The 16,234-nt window shown below is 35.8% G+C and overlaps 1 protein-coding gene across 1 annotated transcript in view; it reads left to right on the top strand.

Annotated features, from left to right (window-relative positions):
* MAN2A1 (mannosidase alpha class 2A member 1) overlaps positions 1 to 16,234 on the top strand; it is a 163,049-nt gene that overhangs the window by 53,007 nt on the left and 93,808 nt on the right. Inside the window, exon 5 of the mRNA XM_027100241.1 lies at positions 11,803 to 11,930. Within this exon, the coding sequence (XP_026956042.1) occupies positions 11,803 to 11,930 (128 nt within the window). The remainder of the gene's footprint in view (positions 1 to 11,802; positions 11,931 to 16,234) is intronic.

Raw genomic sequence — 16,234 nt, 5'->3', positions numbered from 1 at the left:
TTAATCAAGTATAGTCATGGTTCCTACTTGTAACACATATCCAGTGGATTTAAAAGAAACTACCTTGTTATAATCAGCACATTTTCCATCTACGCTTGTTTTATTTTGAAAATGACTGGTATGCTAACATCCTTTTTACTTTTTAGGCTTTCTATTTGAATACTTTTTGGCTAAATGCAGTTAAGTACTGCATGACGTTTATAATACATCAAAATGTGAACCCTATTCAGAGTCAAACGGCTGAAACATTAGCCTTAGCGTTTCCTTTGACTAGTACCCAGCATATTACATATTCATTTTTCCTCTCTGGGCTCTGAGACATTGAAAGAGTTTTTACATTGCATCTGCTTCTGCTGTTGAGACCAGTGTTCAATTGAGAAGTGCACTGGGCTGTTGGAACCTAGAACAGTTTATGTGTTTGCCAGAATCTTGACCAGCTTCTCTGTGTGGACCTTTTGGTATAACATAAGGCTCCAAATGTGTGAATGGGGAAGGGTACCATTAGATATTGTGTCTTCACTGCGTTGCTGGATTTCATTGCTTTGCTGAGACCGCAAAGTCTTTATCTAATCCACCATTCTCTTACTTCTTTTTTCCTAGGTTTATAGTTAAGTGAACCTTCTACCCTGTCCTTATAACTATCTCTGCTTATTGAAATCAGAGAAAAGTTTGAGATTACTTTCTTAAGTAATACAAATAATACAAATCCAAACTTACATTTTGCAAACTTACATGCATTCTGCATTATGAGTTCACTAGAAAAAAAAAATACCTTTAAAGTTCTTATACTAGCTAATTTATTATACATTTTATACAGGTCAGATTTTGTGCTATTTAACCAAAGCCTGCTGTAAAATTTGCAGAGCAGTGAGAAGTTACAGTGTGTCTTGTGATGTTCAGAGTAAATTGCAGATTTGGATTTAGTTTAGAGCCTAAAGATACATAGCATTTCATCAAAGGAATCAAAGCAGTCTCTCAAAGGAATCAAACCAGTGTCTAAAATAACTTTGATTCTACTAGTTGAAGCAGTGGTGTACATTTATTTTAGAAAGTATGTATCCCATCCGCATTCACCTGGATTGAGGTGTCTTTGCTTTGCTTTCACCTCTCATTTACATCAGCTATAGGCAAAAGCCATGAGGACTTCTCAGCTGCTCTGTCTGTTGGATACTTCTTCAGTCCTCTGGGAGAATTTCTTTGCAGCATTGACACTGACCACTCACTCCATTCTCCTTAAAATTCTTTCCTTTTTTTTTTTTTTTTTTTTTTGTCTTCTGTGAGCCAGAGCTCTTTCTCCTGGTTCTAGTCCTGCATTGCTGAACATCCCTTTGTCATCATCCCTCTGACTCCCTCCTCTGCTCTTTCCTAAATATCCCAGTTCTCTTCTGTGGGGTAGCACCGTTTTGGTTCTCTTCATTTTGCATGCCCTGCCACACTGTTGTTTTAATTTCCAGGTGTGTGGGCTGCTTCCAGATCTAAAGCTCCAACCTCAATTTCGTTCTTCTTCCCTAGTTAAGGGTAACAGTAACAGCTAACACTATTGAATGCTTACTCTGTACTCAACGTAGGAGGCTTGTTCTAAACACTTAGATGTATTCATTCAGCCCATCCTGTAACATCCCTATGTGTTAAGATCCTTCATTATTCTCATTCTACTGCTGAGGAAACCAAAGCAGAGGTGGTAAGGAATGCGCCTAAGGTCCCCCAGCAATTAAGTGTGGACTGAGGACCAGAACCAGGAAGGCTCTCCCCAGAACCAGTGCTCCTGCCCACTGTGTGCTCTACCTTTCGGTCTGCTGTTCATGTCGTCCAGTCAGTCCCCACAAGCCTGTCAGCTCTGCCTTTTTAGTATCTCTGCACAGTCACCCCCCGCCCCCGCTCTATCCCCCTTACTCTTGTTTCCTGCTTTAACGAAAACCTCCAACTGGTCTTCCTGTTTCCAGCTTTGCCACTTCCAGGTGTCCTCCATTTCACCCACAGAATTAGGTTTCTAATATATGAGTCTGCCCATGTCTCTTCTTGGCTTTCAAATGCTTCAGTGACAATTCATTGTCAAAAGGTATAGCCCAACCTCCTTTGCCTGGCACATCCTTGCTTTTGTCCTCTGATTCCTCCCTGCTTGTCCACCCTTACCTCAGATCACTTCCTGCCTCACACCCCCCTCTTAGCCATGCTGAGCCACGTGGGTGTCCTCAGTCACAGGTTATTTCCTGCTTCTTAGGAACTTGCCCATGAGTTTAGCTGAGAATATATTTTTCCTTTTGTACATTGGATAATCTCAATCCTATTTATTCTTCAATACTCAGCTGAAATATTACCTCATCTCCAAAGCCTTCCTGTATTTTCTCCGTCATCGATTCAACAAATATTGACTGTGCTAGACTCCAGGGATACAGGAAGTGAGTGAGACTTACCTGATCCCCACTCTCAGGGCAGAGCAAGGAAGACAATATAATTAACACAGTATCAGAATAAAGCATTTTCTTCTATGGAAGCAAGAAGTGGGTCTTGGAAAACTTCCTGAAGCAGGTGGTATTCAAGCTGAAACTTGAAAGGCTGTTAGAACTAGCCAGGTATAAAGAGGGTGGCAGAGGGTGAGGAAGGAATTCCAGGTTATGAGAGGAGAATTGTGATTATGGGCCAGGGATTAGCAAGAACATGGCATGTTCAAACACCTGAAAGAAGTTTATTAGGCTGCAACAGTGCAGGGGAGGGTGTGCATGCAGGGGCTGAGTAATATGTGGTCGTCAGGGAGATGCAGATTAAAACTACGACAAGATACTATCCCAAACACCTTAAAATGGCTAAAATCAAAAAGACTGACAACACCAAGGTTTGAAAAGAATATGCCGCAACTGGAATTCTCTCCAAAGTTAAATATATGTCATGTGACCTGGGAGCTCCTTCCTAGGAATTTATCCAAGAAAAGTAAGAACATGTTCACCAATGTTTTGGTGAACAGGAAACAGTTCAAATGTCCATCAATAAGATATTGGATTAAAATTTTGTGCCATATTTAAACAATGGAGTACCACTCAGCAATGAAAAATAATGAGTTACTGAAATACACAGAAGTATGAATGAATCTAACAAATACATTAGCAAAAGAATCCTGACACCAAAGAGTATTGTATGACTCCATTTTATGAAGTCTGAGAGTAAGTAAACTAATCTATTGTGATATAAATCACTAAGTAAGAATGTCTTTTTTTTGGCGGGGGAGTAGGGTAAGAATTGATTGGAAAGGGGCAGAAGGGAACTCTCTCAGTTGATGGGAATAGCCTATGTCTTGAGTGTACAAATATCAGTTGTTTTGGGTAGTAACAGGGGTATAAACAGTTGTCAAAATACATCAAACTGAACACATGTATATTATGTGTTGTTATATCTCAATTATAAATACTTTAGAAAATACAGTACATCCATAAACATAATGATATATGTCTGTTTATTAAGATGGAAAGATGTTCATGGTATATAGTACTAAGTGAAATAAATCGATTAAAAACTATGCCTACCATAACCCTTTATGCATTTATAGCAAGATATTGAGTGGATTTTTAAAGTTTATTTTTCAACCTCATATATTTTCTGGTTTATTTGAATGAACAGTTTATTTTGTTTTAGAAAAGTGAGAAAATGAAGTAATATTTACTATACAGTGAAATATTTAAAGTATATCTAATTATTAAAACTTAACAGAAACTATTAATTCAATCGTCTAATATAAGAAATATTCTTAAATAAAATTTCGTGACTATTTTATGCTATAGTTTTGTTTGTTTTTAGTGCTTAGAAGAAATCAGGGTAGTATAACATTTATAGTTCAGAAAAAATTTTTATTTAATTAATATTTTAATATAAGCCTGAATATATAAAGGGTATACAATGAAAGGTAAGGTGTGACTACTCCTGTCTTCTTGGCATCTAACTCTTCTCACAGGAGGCAGCTACTTTGACCAGATGCTTATCTAATTTATAGATACACAGGAAAAATATGTGCATGTACATATGTACAAAGACACATTCATATTATACAAATGATAGCATGCCATGCACATTGTGCTTTTTTTTTTGAGTGCATCTTTTTTTTATTGTGGTAAAATGTACATAACTTAAAATTTACCATTTTAATGATTTTATGTGTGACATTCAGTGGCATTACATATATTCACATTGTCTTGCAACCATAACCATCTCCAGAACTTTTTCATCATCCCAAACTGAAATGCTATACCTGTTAATAATTCCCCTTCCCCTCTGCCCTGGCAACTACCATTCTGCCTTCTGTCTCTATAAATTTGACTATGTTAGGTACCCCATATAAGTAGAATCATACAAAATTTTTTGTGTGTGTGTCTGGCTTATTTCACCTAACATAATGTCTTCAAGGTTCATCCATGTGGAAGCATGTGTCAATTTCCTTCCTTTCTAGGACTGAATAATATTCCATTGCATGAATATACCATGTTTTGTTTTTTCATTCATTCATCAATGGACGTTTGGATTGTTTTTACCTTTTGGCTATTGTAAAAATGCTGCTATGAATATGAGTGTACAAATATCAGTTTGAGTCCTTGCTTTCAGTTCTCTTGTGTATATACCCAGAAGTGGAATTGCTGGATCATATAGCAGTTCTATGTTTAATATTTCACAGAAGTCCCATACTGTTTTCCACAACAGCTGCACCATTTCACATTGCCACCAGTAGTACCTGAGCTTTCCAGTTTCTCCACATTCCTTATCAACACCGGTTTCCTGTTTTTCTTTTCTTTTCTTACTTTTTTTTTTTTTGGATAATAGCCCCTAATGGGTTTTATACCATGGTTTTTAAACTTAATATATCTTGGAGAACCTTTCAGGAACCTTTCTTTTTAAAAACTATATAAAAGTGTTTGTTATGAGTGGGCCTTAATTTTTTTTTAACATGTTTATTGGGGTATAATTGCTTTACAGTGGTGTGTTAGTTTCTGCTTTATAACAAAGTGAATCAGTTATACATATACATATGTTCCCATATCTCTTCCCTCTTGCAAGTGGGCCTTAATTTATGTAACTTCTCCTGATTAATGACCCTGTAGTTTTGTTTCTGGTCTTTTGTGAATGCATAAAGTGTATCTTTATCTTTAGTGTATATAGTCATCCGTTGATAATCCTCAGGGGGTTGCTTGCAGAACCTGCCCCAGATACCCAAATCCTTATATAAAATTGAGTAGTATTCGCATTTAACCTATGCACATTCTCCTGTGTACTTGAAATCATCTTGAGATTACTTATAATATTTAATACAATGTACATGTTATGTAACTAGTTGTAAATACAATGTCAATGCTATGTACATAGTTGCTAGTGTGTGGTAAATTCAAGTTTTGCTTTTTGAAACTTTCTGGAAATATTTTTCTTTTTAAAATTTTCCTTCAGAAGTTGATTGAATTTGTGGATGCAGAACCTGTGGATATGTAGGGCTGACTGTACAGTGCTTTTATTTATTTTTATGTATTTTCTGACTTCATTTTAATGAGCATAGATAAAAGTATATATGCATTTTAAAATTTGATAGTTATTGCCAGCCTTAAGTAACAATACCTATTTGTAAATATCCTTGACATCACATGTTACACAGCTTTTTGATCTCACTGAAGTTTTAATTTGCATTTCCTCATGAGTGATATTAAACTTCTTTTCATTTTCAGGAGCTAGTTATTTCTGAAATATCTGCTTCATATCTTTTGTTTGCTTTTCTTTTGGGTTGTTGGTACCCTTTACTAGTAGGAACGCCCAGATTTAAATGGCGAGCAAAACAGATATGATTCCTGCCTTCATGAGCTTACAGTCTATTGAGGGACAAAGACAGTAAACATGCAGATGTGTTATTAAATTTTGTGATAAATGCTATGAAAGAAAAGTTTTGGATTTTATGAAAGATAACAACTTAGGTGGGGTTTGGGTGGAGTGTGGTGGCCAGAGAAGGCTCCTGATAGATCCGCTATGAGCCAGTGAGGTAAATACTGGGAGGAAAAACATTCCAGACAGAGAGCATGGACTGCAAACTCAAAGAAAGGGTATGGCTGGAATGAAGTGAGGAAGAAATGAGGAGATGACTCATTGGTCATCTGTCCCTCGTATACTCTCTAAAGATGGGTGTCTATAATACTCAGAGGTATATGATCAGTTTCCCCAATTATTATGTGAGTGGTTTTTAAAACAAATCTTATTTTTACTCTCTTATTAAATATTCCCCACGAAAGTCATACGAGTCGGATAATCTGATGAGCAAATGCTTTTAGCCTATTAATTGATTCATTGAGAGCCTCCATCTTTTTTAATTTTCCATTTAACTAATTTTTTATTTAAGAATGAATCACCATACATCATCTTGTATTATTTCATATTTCCCCATACAAATTCAACTCGTTTTCTCATGTGAAATTAATTTGTGATTCTTTGAAGCTTGCTAAATAATGCATTGTTTGCTACTAAGTTATCTGTAACAATTTTCCCATTAGGGAAAAAAGCTCTTTGAGACTGTCCTTCTGTGTGTGACTAAATTTCAAATGTGTGATGTGTCTACATAGGGGAAAAAGTGACACTCAGAGAAAATGATTCGCAACTTCTTGTGCTTGGCAAGTAAATTCATAAATGTAAATTCTGGATCTTGGGCAAAGTGAGCTGTGACAGATATACTCAGCTTAATTTTGATCAGTATTTTCTTAAGTCTTTTATATCAGATTCTCAAGCAGAGAAATTGTAGAAACAGAGAAGTACATAATGGCTTACAAATCGACCAATTAAAAAAGCAAGGGTGTTGTGAATTGTGAAAGTTAGTGCCTGTTTTCCTATTTTCTGGATTTGCTGCACGTATATACTTCTTTCTCTCCCTCTCTTTCCCAGTCTTTTCATTTGTTTCTGGATCTCTTGTTTATTAGAAAATATTAGGAAGAGCATTCATGCAAAAAATTTGCCAGAAACCAGAGCGTCTCTTGGTAGAAATTAAGCAATAGACCCTATGAGGTGGGCACATCTTCTTTGATTTTGTACTTCCCTTTTTTTTTTTTCAGAGTTAGAGCAGTGGTTGTTATTGGGGAATTAGATCTGGGTAACTTTTATTTACAATTTTCTGCATCCTTTCACTTTTATCATTAAAACGATAGGCATTGCTCTCCTAAAAGTAGTATAAGTAGTATGCCCATTTTCTTTTTTTTCCGAACAACCTTCTATTGAAGTATAGTTGATTTACAATGTTGTGTTAGTTCCAGGTGTACACTGCAAAGTGATTCAGTTATGCATATATATGTGTGTGTGTGTATGTGTGTGTGTGTATATATATATATATATATATATACTCCTTTTCAGAGTCTTTTCCATTGTAGGTTATTAAAAGATACTGACTATAGTTCCCTGTGCCATACAGTAGGTCCTTGTTGTACTCCCCTGACAATTGCAGAGAACTAGCTCAATTCATGCTTGTTGAGCACTAAGTGAGTGGAAATACTTGGAAGCACCTGTACTTATTCTAAGTAACTTTTTCTATAGGTGTTTCCCATTACCTGATTTTTAAAAAATTACGAAGGTGTGGAATATACAGCTTGCAGTCTGTCTTAATTTTATTTTGTGTTGCTAACAATGGCGATTTTAAATATGGTACCTTTTGTAGGCTAACATAGCTTTTCTGCTATTGCTTATAAATATTTTTCTCAGTATTTCCTGGAGTGTTGTTTCTGTAAGACTGTCAGGCCTACTTTTTGTACCTATCACTACCTGATGATGATGGTGGCTGTGCTTTTCAGTCATTAGGTCAGTGTTTTCCTCATGTATATTTGGACCATTTTGTTTTCCTGTCATTCTTCAGGTGCTTCTTAAGTGCTTATCACATATGTTCTAGAAATCAGGGGTAAACGTGGCAAATGTGTGCACTTCTGCAGTTTTTATGTGTGCATGTGTATTTTTTGTTTGTTTAACTGGTCAAGTGGCATGTGTTTTTGCCTAACACAGTGAATATTTTATATCAAGCCTGACCTTCCTGCCTGTAAGAATGTCTGGTTTATAATCTGGTTTTCACCATTCATATGTATAGACTAGGGAGAACAGGCAGTTGAGTGAAATAGGAGTACTCACTAACCTGATTATTTGGCCAGGTGTCCACTCATTGTCACATTGCTTCATATCTTAAATCATGTTGTCTATTTTCTTCCCTTTTGTTCTACCTGATTAGAGAAACTTTCTTAAGAAAAACTAAAACCTAAGTTCTTTCTGGCCTGCTATTATAACATCACTTATGCCTCTTGTGACCTCCTCATGTAGTTTTTATTAAAAACCTGTGTGAGCCATTTCAAATATCAGTCCTTTGGCTTCCACGACATAATATTTTGGCTTTCTTATGAGTTTGTTTTAAATCACTCAGACTGAAGATTAAAAAAAATAAACAAACCGCAATCCATTCTTCCCCACTAATTTAATGGCTATTTTAATAATATAAAAATTTTTTAAATTTATTTCTCAACTTTATATTCTGACCTACTGATGTGTCCATTTCTGAGTAAGTCACAGTTATATGGTAGCTTTTTTTTTTTTTTTTTTTTTTGCGGTACGCGGGCCTCTCACTGTTGTGGCCTCACCGGCCGTGGAGCACAGGCTCCGGATGCGCAGGCCCAGCGGCCATGGCTCACGGGCCCAGCCGCTCCGCGGCATGCGGGATCCCTCCGGACCGGGTCACGAACCCGTGTCCCCCGCATCGGCAGGCAGACTCTCAACCACTGCGCCACCAGGGAAGCCCATATGGTAGCTTTTTAAACTATGAAAACAACTTTTACCAAGGAGAAGTGCAGGTTGTGCCTCATTACTCTTTTCTAGAATGTCTCAGGTCATAGTCAGAGATTTGACCTTTTTATCTTTAACAATTTCTTTTCACCTCAATTTCCTCTTATATTGTCCTTCTGCTTGGTCCTTAACTCTCCTTTTGACTGTTTTCTCTAGACTTCCCATCATTCTCTATTTCATCTTTGTTTCATTCCTCCAAAACTTAATTTTATATTGGCCTTTTCCCCTAATCTTAGTTTTCTTTTTCAGTTAGGTCCTTTTGGCTGCCTCACTGTCACATCAAATAGCCTTATCCAAATTTATATTTATTACTGCAAAATGATTCCCTTCTCAACTGAACTGCACTGTCTATGTGTATTAACACCACCACCCCATTAGACCCTTGGAATCAAAACCCTAAGTCATTCGTACTTTAATCCTTTCTTCTATGTCAAGATATTTCTCAATTTCCACTGATGCTTCATGAAGCATCTCCTCTCTCTCCCTCCCCGTTCATTTCTCCTACATGAATCATATTCCAGGTCATGTCACTTTATACCTATATTATTCACACTCCTTTTTAACTGACCTTCCCTGTTCAACTTATTTTGCATATGCCTGTGAACTTCATCTAATAACAAACTTTATGTTACTACTCATTTTAAACTGAGAATCTCATTCACTCATTCCCTCTTCATCTAACAACAGAGAGTACCCATTAAATGCCAAGTAAGCTTCTCAGTGCTGGGCCTGGAAAAATGAACAAAACATGTCCTGGTCCTTGTTCTCTTGGAGCTTATGTTATAATGGTGGGTGGGGTGAGGAGGGAGAGGAAGCAGTAAATGAACAAGGCCATTCTGGTTTGTGAAAAATACTATTGTGTGATAGAGTGTGGAGGTACAGTGGGAGTGTTGATTTAGGCTCTGTGGCCCAGAGACTTTGTGGGTGTCCCAGAGACTTTTATTTGAGCTGAGAAATGAGGGCAGCTGGGATCAGCCATGTTGGGAAAGATAGGAGAGAAGAAAATAGATAAGAAAATCCTGAAAAACATATTAATGAGTGAGAGGCTTTCATGTCTCCCCCATAGTAATAGATAGGATAGTCTTTAAAGTAATCATTGTGTACAGATAAGAACTCTGTACACAATCACAGTAGCATCTCAGGCATCATGCAGAGGGGGAAGGGATAAATTATTCACAGATAGAGCTGAGGAAATATAATATGTGTCATTCTTTGCTTGGTTGGCTGTTTCTTGGAGCCCATTTATGCCTATGGGACAGGGAATATGTAGCAAAATAAAACTGATATAGGTGAGAAATTCCATCAGTGGAGTGATTTTTTTCCATTTAATATTAAGATTACTTAATTTATAGTTTCTATTCTCTATTCAAGAGCAGCAAAGCATTTGTTTTGACCAATTTATTTCTGATATTTTCCAGATCTGTTTATTGGAATACTGAGATAAGGAGGTCAAGTTTCTATATTTGATGACTAGAGATTAAGTCCCAAATCTGTCCTGACATCTCAGGCTTCCAAATACTGCTCATAGGCATAAGGGGTGGGACTGGTCCATGGCTTCCAGGGTGTGGCTAAATCAGGCAGTCACCAGAAAGACAAGAAGAACTAACTGTAAGCAAAGTCCCATAGGCAGTAAGAGTGGGACAAAATAGCCTTGGATTTAGTTGTGTTCTTAAAGAAATACAATTTTCAGAAATTTCCAGCTTCTTTCTTACAAGTTCTTGATGTGGGCCTGTGAGAATCTGAGGTTTGACTGGAACATTGGAGTTTCTTTAGACACTATATAATGAGCCATCATATTCTCCATATGAAATTGTATTATTTGGTGATCCCCATGGTAATATAGATGTAATCTCTTTTTATTTTATACAAGGAAATCACTCATGTATTCATTCATTTTTAGAAATTGTGTCCATTATCCACTCTGTCATTGGTTCTGTGATCATGCATATATTTGAAAAAATTGGATGCTCTGTTAATGCTGTGGCTTCTGTTACATGCTTTGTAGGAAAATGTTTATTCTTTATGCCTCTGGTCTGTTTCAACTAAATTTGGCTTGGTGCTTGGCTGTTAGCTATAGGCATTCAGTGATGTTTATCCTTATTAAAGCTGCTTTTGCTTCTGAAATTTTACATCGTTTTCAAAACCACCTTGTCGCAAACTCAGAAGTCTGTGGCACTTAAAAGGCTTGCTTAAGTTCTGGACATTTACACTTCCTCAGGTAGTTCTTCAAATTTTTGATAGTTGATGATTTTTTTCTGTCTCTGAGGAAGGTATCTTCTTGTAACAATTTAGTTCCCCAGGGCTGTGGTCTAGTTACTTTGTGAAGTATTATGGTAAAGAGCACTCAATGAACAGATAATGATAGTGTTAGAGCTTTTGGCTCAATAATGAAAGATAAACTATATAGCCTACATTATAATCGACTGGAGCAGGGTGCTTTATAATGTTTTCTGTATTCCCAGAAGCATGTGCTATTTACTAGCTTTACTTTTATTTTTATTACTTCTGTAGTTTGCATGATTAACTTATCAGTGTCAGAAGTACTAAAATAAGTCCTGATTTTTCAGCATAGGTGTAATGAAACAAATATTGTGCTTAAAATGACAGTCCTCCAATTAACATTCATCAAGCATATACTCAGGTATTTGCTAGGTGCTCGGCCAGATCCAGAAGTAAATCAGACGTGGCTGCTGACATCAGGAATCTTTGAAGTTGTATGGGAGATTATACCCTTATGAAATAGAACTTGCAGAGTGACCTGCATGGCTTTGCCTAGGGCAGGAGGAGCAGATACTTTACTAAGGACGCTTTATCACCAGGGTCCCAAAGTTGAAATTCATCCACTGGTTTAAAAAAAAAAATTAACAACTAGTGTGAATCCTGGTTACATGTAAAGGCTGTCTCTAATGTTTATGATGTCTTACATTTTTATTTGAACTTTTCTTATATATGTTAATGTAAACTCTTATGTTATTTTCTCCCTAGTTTACTAGAAAACGGTCAGTTTGAAATTGTGACAGGTGGCTGGGTTATGCCTGATGAAGCTGCTCCACATTATTTTGCCTTAATTGACCAACTAATTGAAGGACATCAGTGGCTGGAAAAAAATCTAGGTATGTATTCGTATCTTTCTCTTTCATTTGGACTGCTTTGGAAAATTAATTTTGGGGAATGTGAGATGGGGCTTTTTATTTTTTTTAATAACTAATTTTTCTAGCACTGATTATTACTGAATAATTTATTTTTTTATTGATTTATGATGTTTCTTGGATCATAAACTCAGTTACATAGATATAATATGGTCACTCTTAGGGTCATCTACCTTGTTTCACCTATTTATCAATTTTACCTATTTATTAATTTTAGTATTTTTTGTCTAAATCTATCCCCCTGGGATTTTAATTATATATTAGTTAAGACACTTGATCATAAAAGGCAAAAACCTAGTTTACTAGCTTAAGCAAAGAAAGAAAAAAGGAAAGAAAAATGTTAGTTTTGTCATTGAGAATTCCAGAGATAGGGTAGCTTCAGGTAAGGTTGGATCCAGAGGACTTAGATTATGTCATTGGGATACTGTCTCTTGACTCTGCCGTAGACAACCAGGACTCTGATCTTCTTGGTCTAACAATTAGGAGGAGTTTTCCTTAATACCTTACCTAATTGACCCACTTTGGGTTAGGCGCTTATCTCTGAGCCAGTTTACTGAGGCCAGAGTTAAAGGAGCTGAAATCCCTGAGGCCTGGTTAATTTGATGGAAATAATCATGAGGGGAAAGTGGTTTGGGGCAGGGTCAGCCTTGCCTGAACCATGTGAATGGGTCCTCCATGGGGAAGAAGTATCCTGTTACAACAAGAAGTGGGGAAGGGTATTCTGAACTGATAAAATCAGATGTTCATACAACTCATAAGAACATAGGACTACTCGAAATCTTTGTGGTATCGAATATTTGCATTCTGCAACATGGTATGTAATTGTTTTCAAATATTTCATATCTCTCAGTACAATTTTGTAGTTTATGGTAAATATACATGTTTTTATTGAAGTTATTTCTAAATATTTTATTATTTTAAAGAATTCTTCTGTTAGGGATAAAATCCCCCCACCCCCATTAATATTTTGTTTACTTTTTATTTTGGAATAATTTCAAACTTAAAAGTTGTAGGAATACTACAAAGAACTCCCATAAGGCCCCCAACCAGATTCACCAGTCATTATTTTGACACATTTGCCTATTTTTTCCTCTTTCCATATTGTTATTGTTGTGATTGTTATAGAGTAAGTTGCAAATATCATACCTGTGCTGAAAAGAGTTAATTTAACATAGCAGATCTGAAACTGCTATCCTTAGAAAGATCTTGCTTGCAAAGTTGGCTGTTGGCTGGTGTCTGAGGACTTGGATTTCTTAAATGATGAGTGACTCACTGTGTTTAAACTATACAAACAGGCAGTGTATGCTAAACATTTGTTTCCCTTCTGGGAGTCTAGAATCGTATTATGTACTAGACAGAGGGTGCCTGCACGACCAGACCCCAGTAAAAACCTTGGACACTGAGTCTCTAGTGAGCTTTCTGGGTTGACAGCATTTCAGGTATTGTCACCATTCACTAGTGGAGTAATTAACTCATCCTGGGTGATCCACAGGGAGAGAACTCTTAGAAGCTTCTGCCTGGTTTCCTGTGGACTCTGCCCTGTGTGCCTTTTCTCTTTGCTGATTTTGCTTTGTATCTTTTCACTATAATAAATCATAGCTGTGAGTATGACTATATGTCTAGTGCTGTAAGTTTTCTTAAGTCGTGAAATCTGGGAGTGGACTTGGGGACCCCCTACTCAGTGCCACTTTTCTTAAATACTTACTTATATTCTAAGCCAAAATATTCACTTTATAAACCTCAGTTTTTGTGGATTTTTTTTTACGTTTAGCTTTTATGGATGTGTAATTTACATGCAGTGCAACACATAAATCTTAACTGTAGAGTTTGAGTTTTGACAAATGTAACTCTGCACCTTGTAAATTAGAGTAGTATTCTCAGTTTTGTTTAAACGGTTTAGAACAACATGTTGTTTTGGACACTGTTTTTACATTTGGTTTGGGATACTTTTTAAATTGTTTAGTCTTTGGTGGTTAATTTCTGCTTTTACTAACTTTATTATATAAATTTGACCATTAGAAACTAAGTTTGAGGTTTTAAGGTTATCTTTTGCCTAAAATATCCATTTTGTAACTGTTCTCTGACTCCTCTTAAGCTTTAATACTAGATATATTTGGAATAATCCAGTTTTATTAATTATATTATTCATGTTGCTCATGTTCTAATTTTTAAGTCTATTAGATTTGCCAAAAACTGAATGATGTATTTTACTCTTTTTAATGATTGTTTCCTGTAATTTTTCTTGTTTTTACTTTTTTATATTTTGACAGTCTTGTTCTTACATGAAAACACAAAATCTTTCCTGGTTTTATTGGCATATGTACCGTCTTTATAAAATTTTGGATTTTTCATATACTGCATTTCCCCCCTAAGTTTTTCACTTGCCCCCTTTAAAAAAAAAGATTCGCTTATACCAAGGAAAATCCTAGAAGGATACTGGGGTCCTTTCTATGTCTCTCCCTAGCTTCTACCTCATTTTGTATCAGTTTTTAAAAATGTAGTTTACGTTCTTTCTCTTCTACATCATTACTTCTCAGGGATTCTTTAATCTGTTGCAGCTAGGTTGCTATTCCTGTGTATCAGGTGATTTTGATGCAGAAAAGATCATCAGGGATGATGAAATCTCAGGCATCACTAACTTTTGATGTTGATTTTTATTCTTGTTTGTAAGCTTATTCTGTCCTAGTTATTTGGGACAACACATACTCCTTTTTTTTTTATTTTATAGCTTAATTTCATTTCATTTCAAATTTATAGAGTTGCATGATAGTATTTGAGAGGGGCTCCTATATATCCTGTAGGCTTGGCCCTCTGTATTCACCAGTTCCACATCTGATGATTCAACCAACAGTGGACAGAAAATAATTGAAAAAAAAAATCTGGAAAGTTCCAAATAGCAAAACTTGAATTTGCCATGCCTGGCAGCTACTTACATAGTATTTACATTGTATTTATCACTATTTACATAGCATTTACATTGTATTAGGTATTATAAGTAATCTGGAGGTGATTTAAATTATAGGCATACCTCATTTTACTGTGCTTCACAGATACTACGTTTTTTACAGATTGAAGATTTGTCACAGCCCTGTGTTGAGCAAGTCTGTTGGTGTCATTTTTCCAACAGCATTTGTTCACTTTGTGTCTCTGTGTCACATTTTGGTAATTCTAGCAATATTTCAGACTTTTTCATTGTTAATGTATTTGTTATGGTGATCTGAGATCAGTGATCTTTGTTTCTATTGCAAAAGGATTATGACTTGCTGAAAGCTAGCAATGCTTAGCTGATTTTTAGCAATAAAGTTTTATTTTGTTTTGGTTTTCTTCCAGTTTTATTGAGATATAATTGATATACAGCACTGTGTAGGTTTAAGATATACAGCATAGTGATTTGACTTACATACATCGTGAAAAGATTATCTCAGCAAGTTTAGTGAACATCTGTCACCTCATATAAATACAAAATTAAAGAAACAAAAAACAATTTTCTCTTGTCTGAGAACTCTTAGGATTTGACTCTCTTAACAGCTTTCATATATAACATGCAGCAGTGTTAATTATATTTATCGTGTTGTACATTACATTCCTAGTACTTATTTATCTTTATAACTGGAAGTTTACCTTTTGCCTGTCTTCATTCAATTCCTTCTCCCACCCTCACCTCTAGTAACCATAGATCTGATCTCTTTTTTCTTTAAGTTTGTTTGTTTGTTTTTGAAGTATATTTGACCTACAACATTATGTTAGTTCCTGTTATACAGCATAGTGATTCGATATTTCTATGCATTTCAAATTGATCATCACGATAAGTCTAGATATGGCACCATGCAAAGATATTACATAGTTATTGACTATATTCCCCACACTGTACATTGCATACCCATGACTCATTTATTTTGCAACTGGAAGTTTGTACCTCTTAATTTCCCTCACCTATTTCTTGCCTCCTCCCAGCCCCCTCCCTTCTGGTAACCACCTGTTTGTTCTCTGTATCTATGACTCTGTTTATGTTTTATTATGTTTATTCGTTTTGTTTTTTAGCTTCCACATATAAGTGAAATCATTACAGTATTTGTCTTTCTCTGTCTGACTTATTTCATCAGAAATATGTCCTCAAGTTCCATCAGTATTGTCACAAATGGCAAGATTTCATTCTTTCATATGCCTGAATAGGATTCCATTTTATATATATATATGTATGTATATATATGTGCGTGTATATATATATATATATATATATATATATATATATATATACACGCACATAC

Source organism: Aethalodelphis obliquidens, unplaced genomic scaffold, assembly GCF_003676395.1.
Source record: "Aethalodelphis obliquidens isolate GAN/ISIS:26980383/991018 unplaced genomic scaffold, ASM367639v1 scaffold4, whole genome shotgun sequence".
NCBI classification, from domain to species: domain Eukaryota; kingdom Metazoa; phylum Chordata; class Mammalia; order Artiodactyla; family Delphinidae; genus Aethalodelphis; species Aethalodelphis obliquidens.
This window is presented reverse-complemented; position numbering and strand designations above follow the sequence as displayed.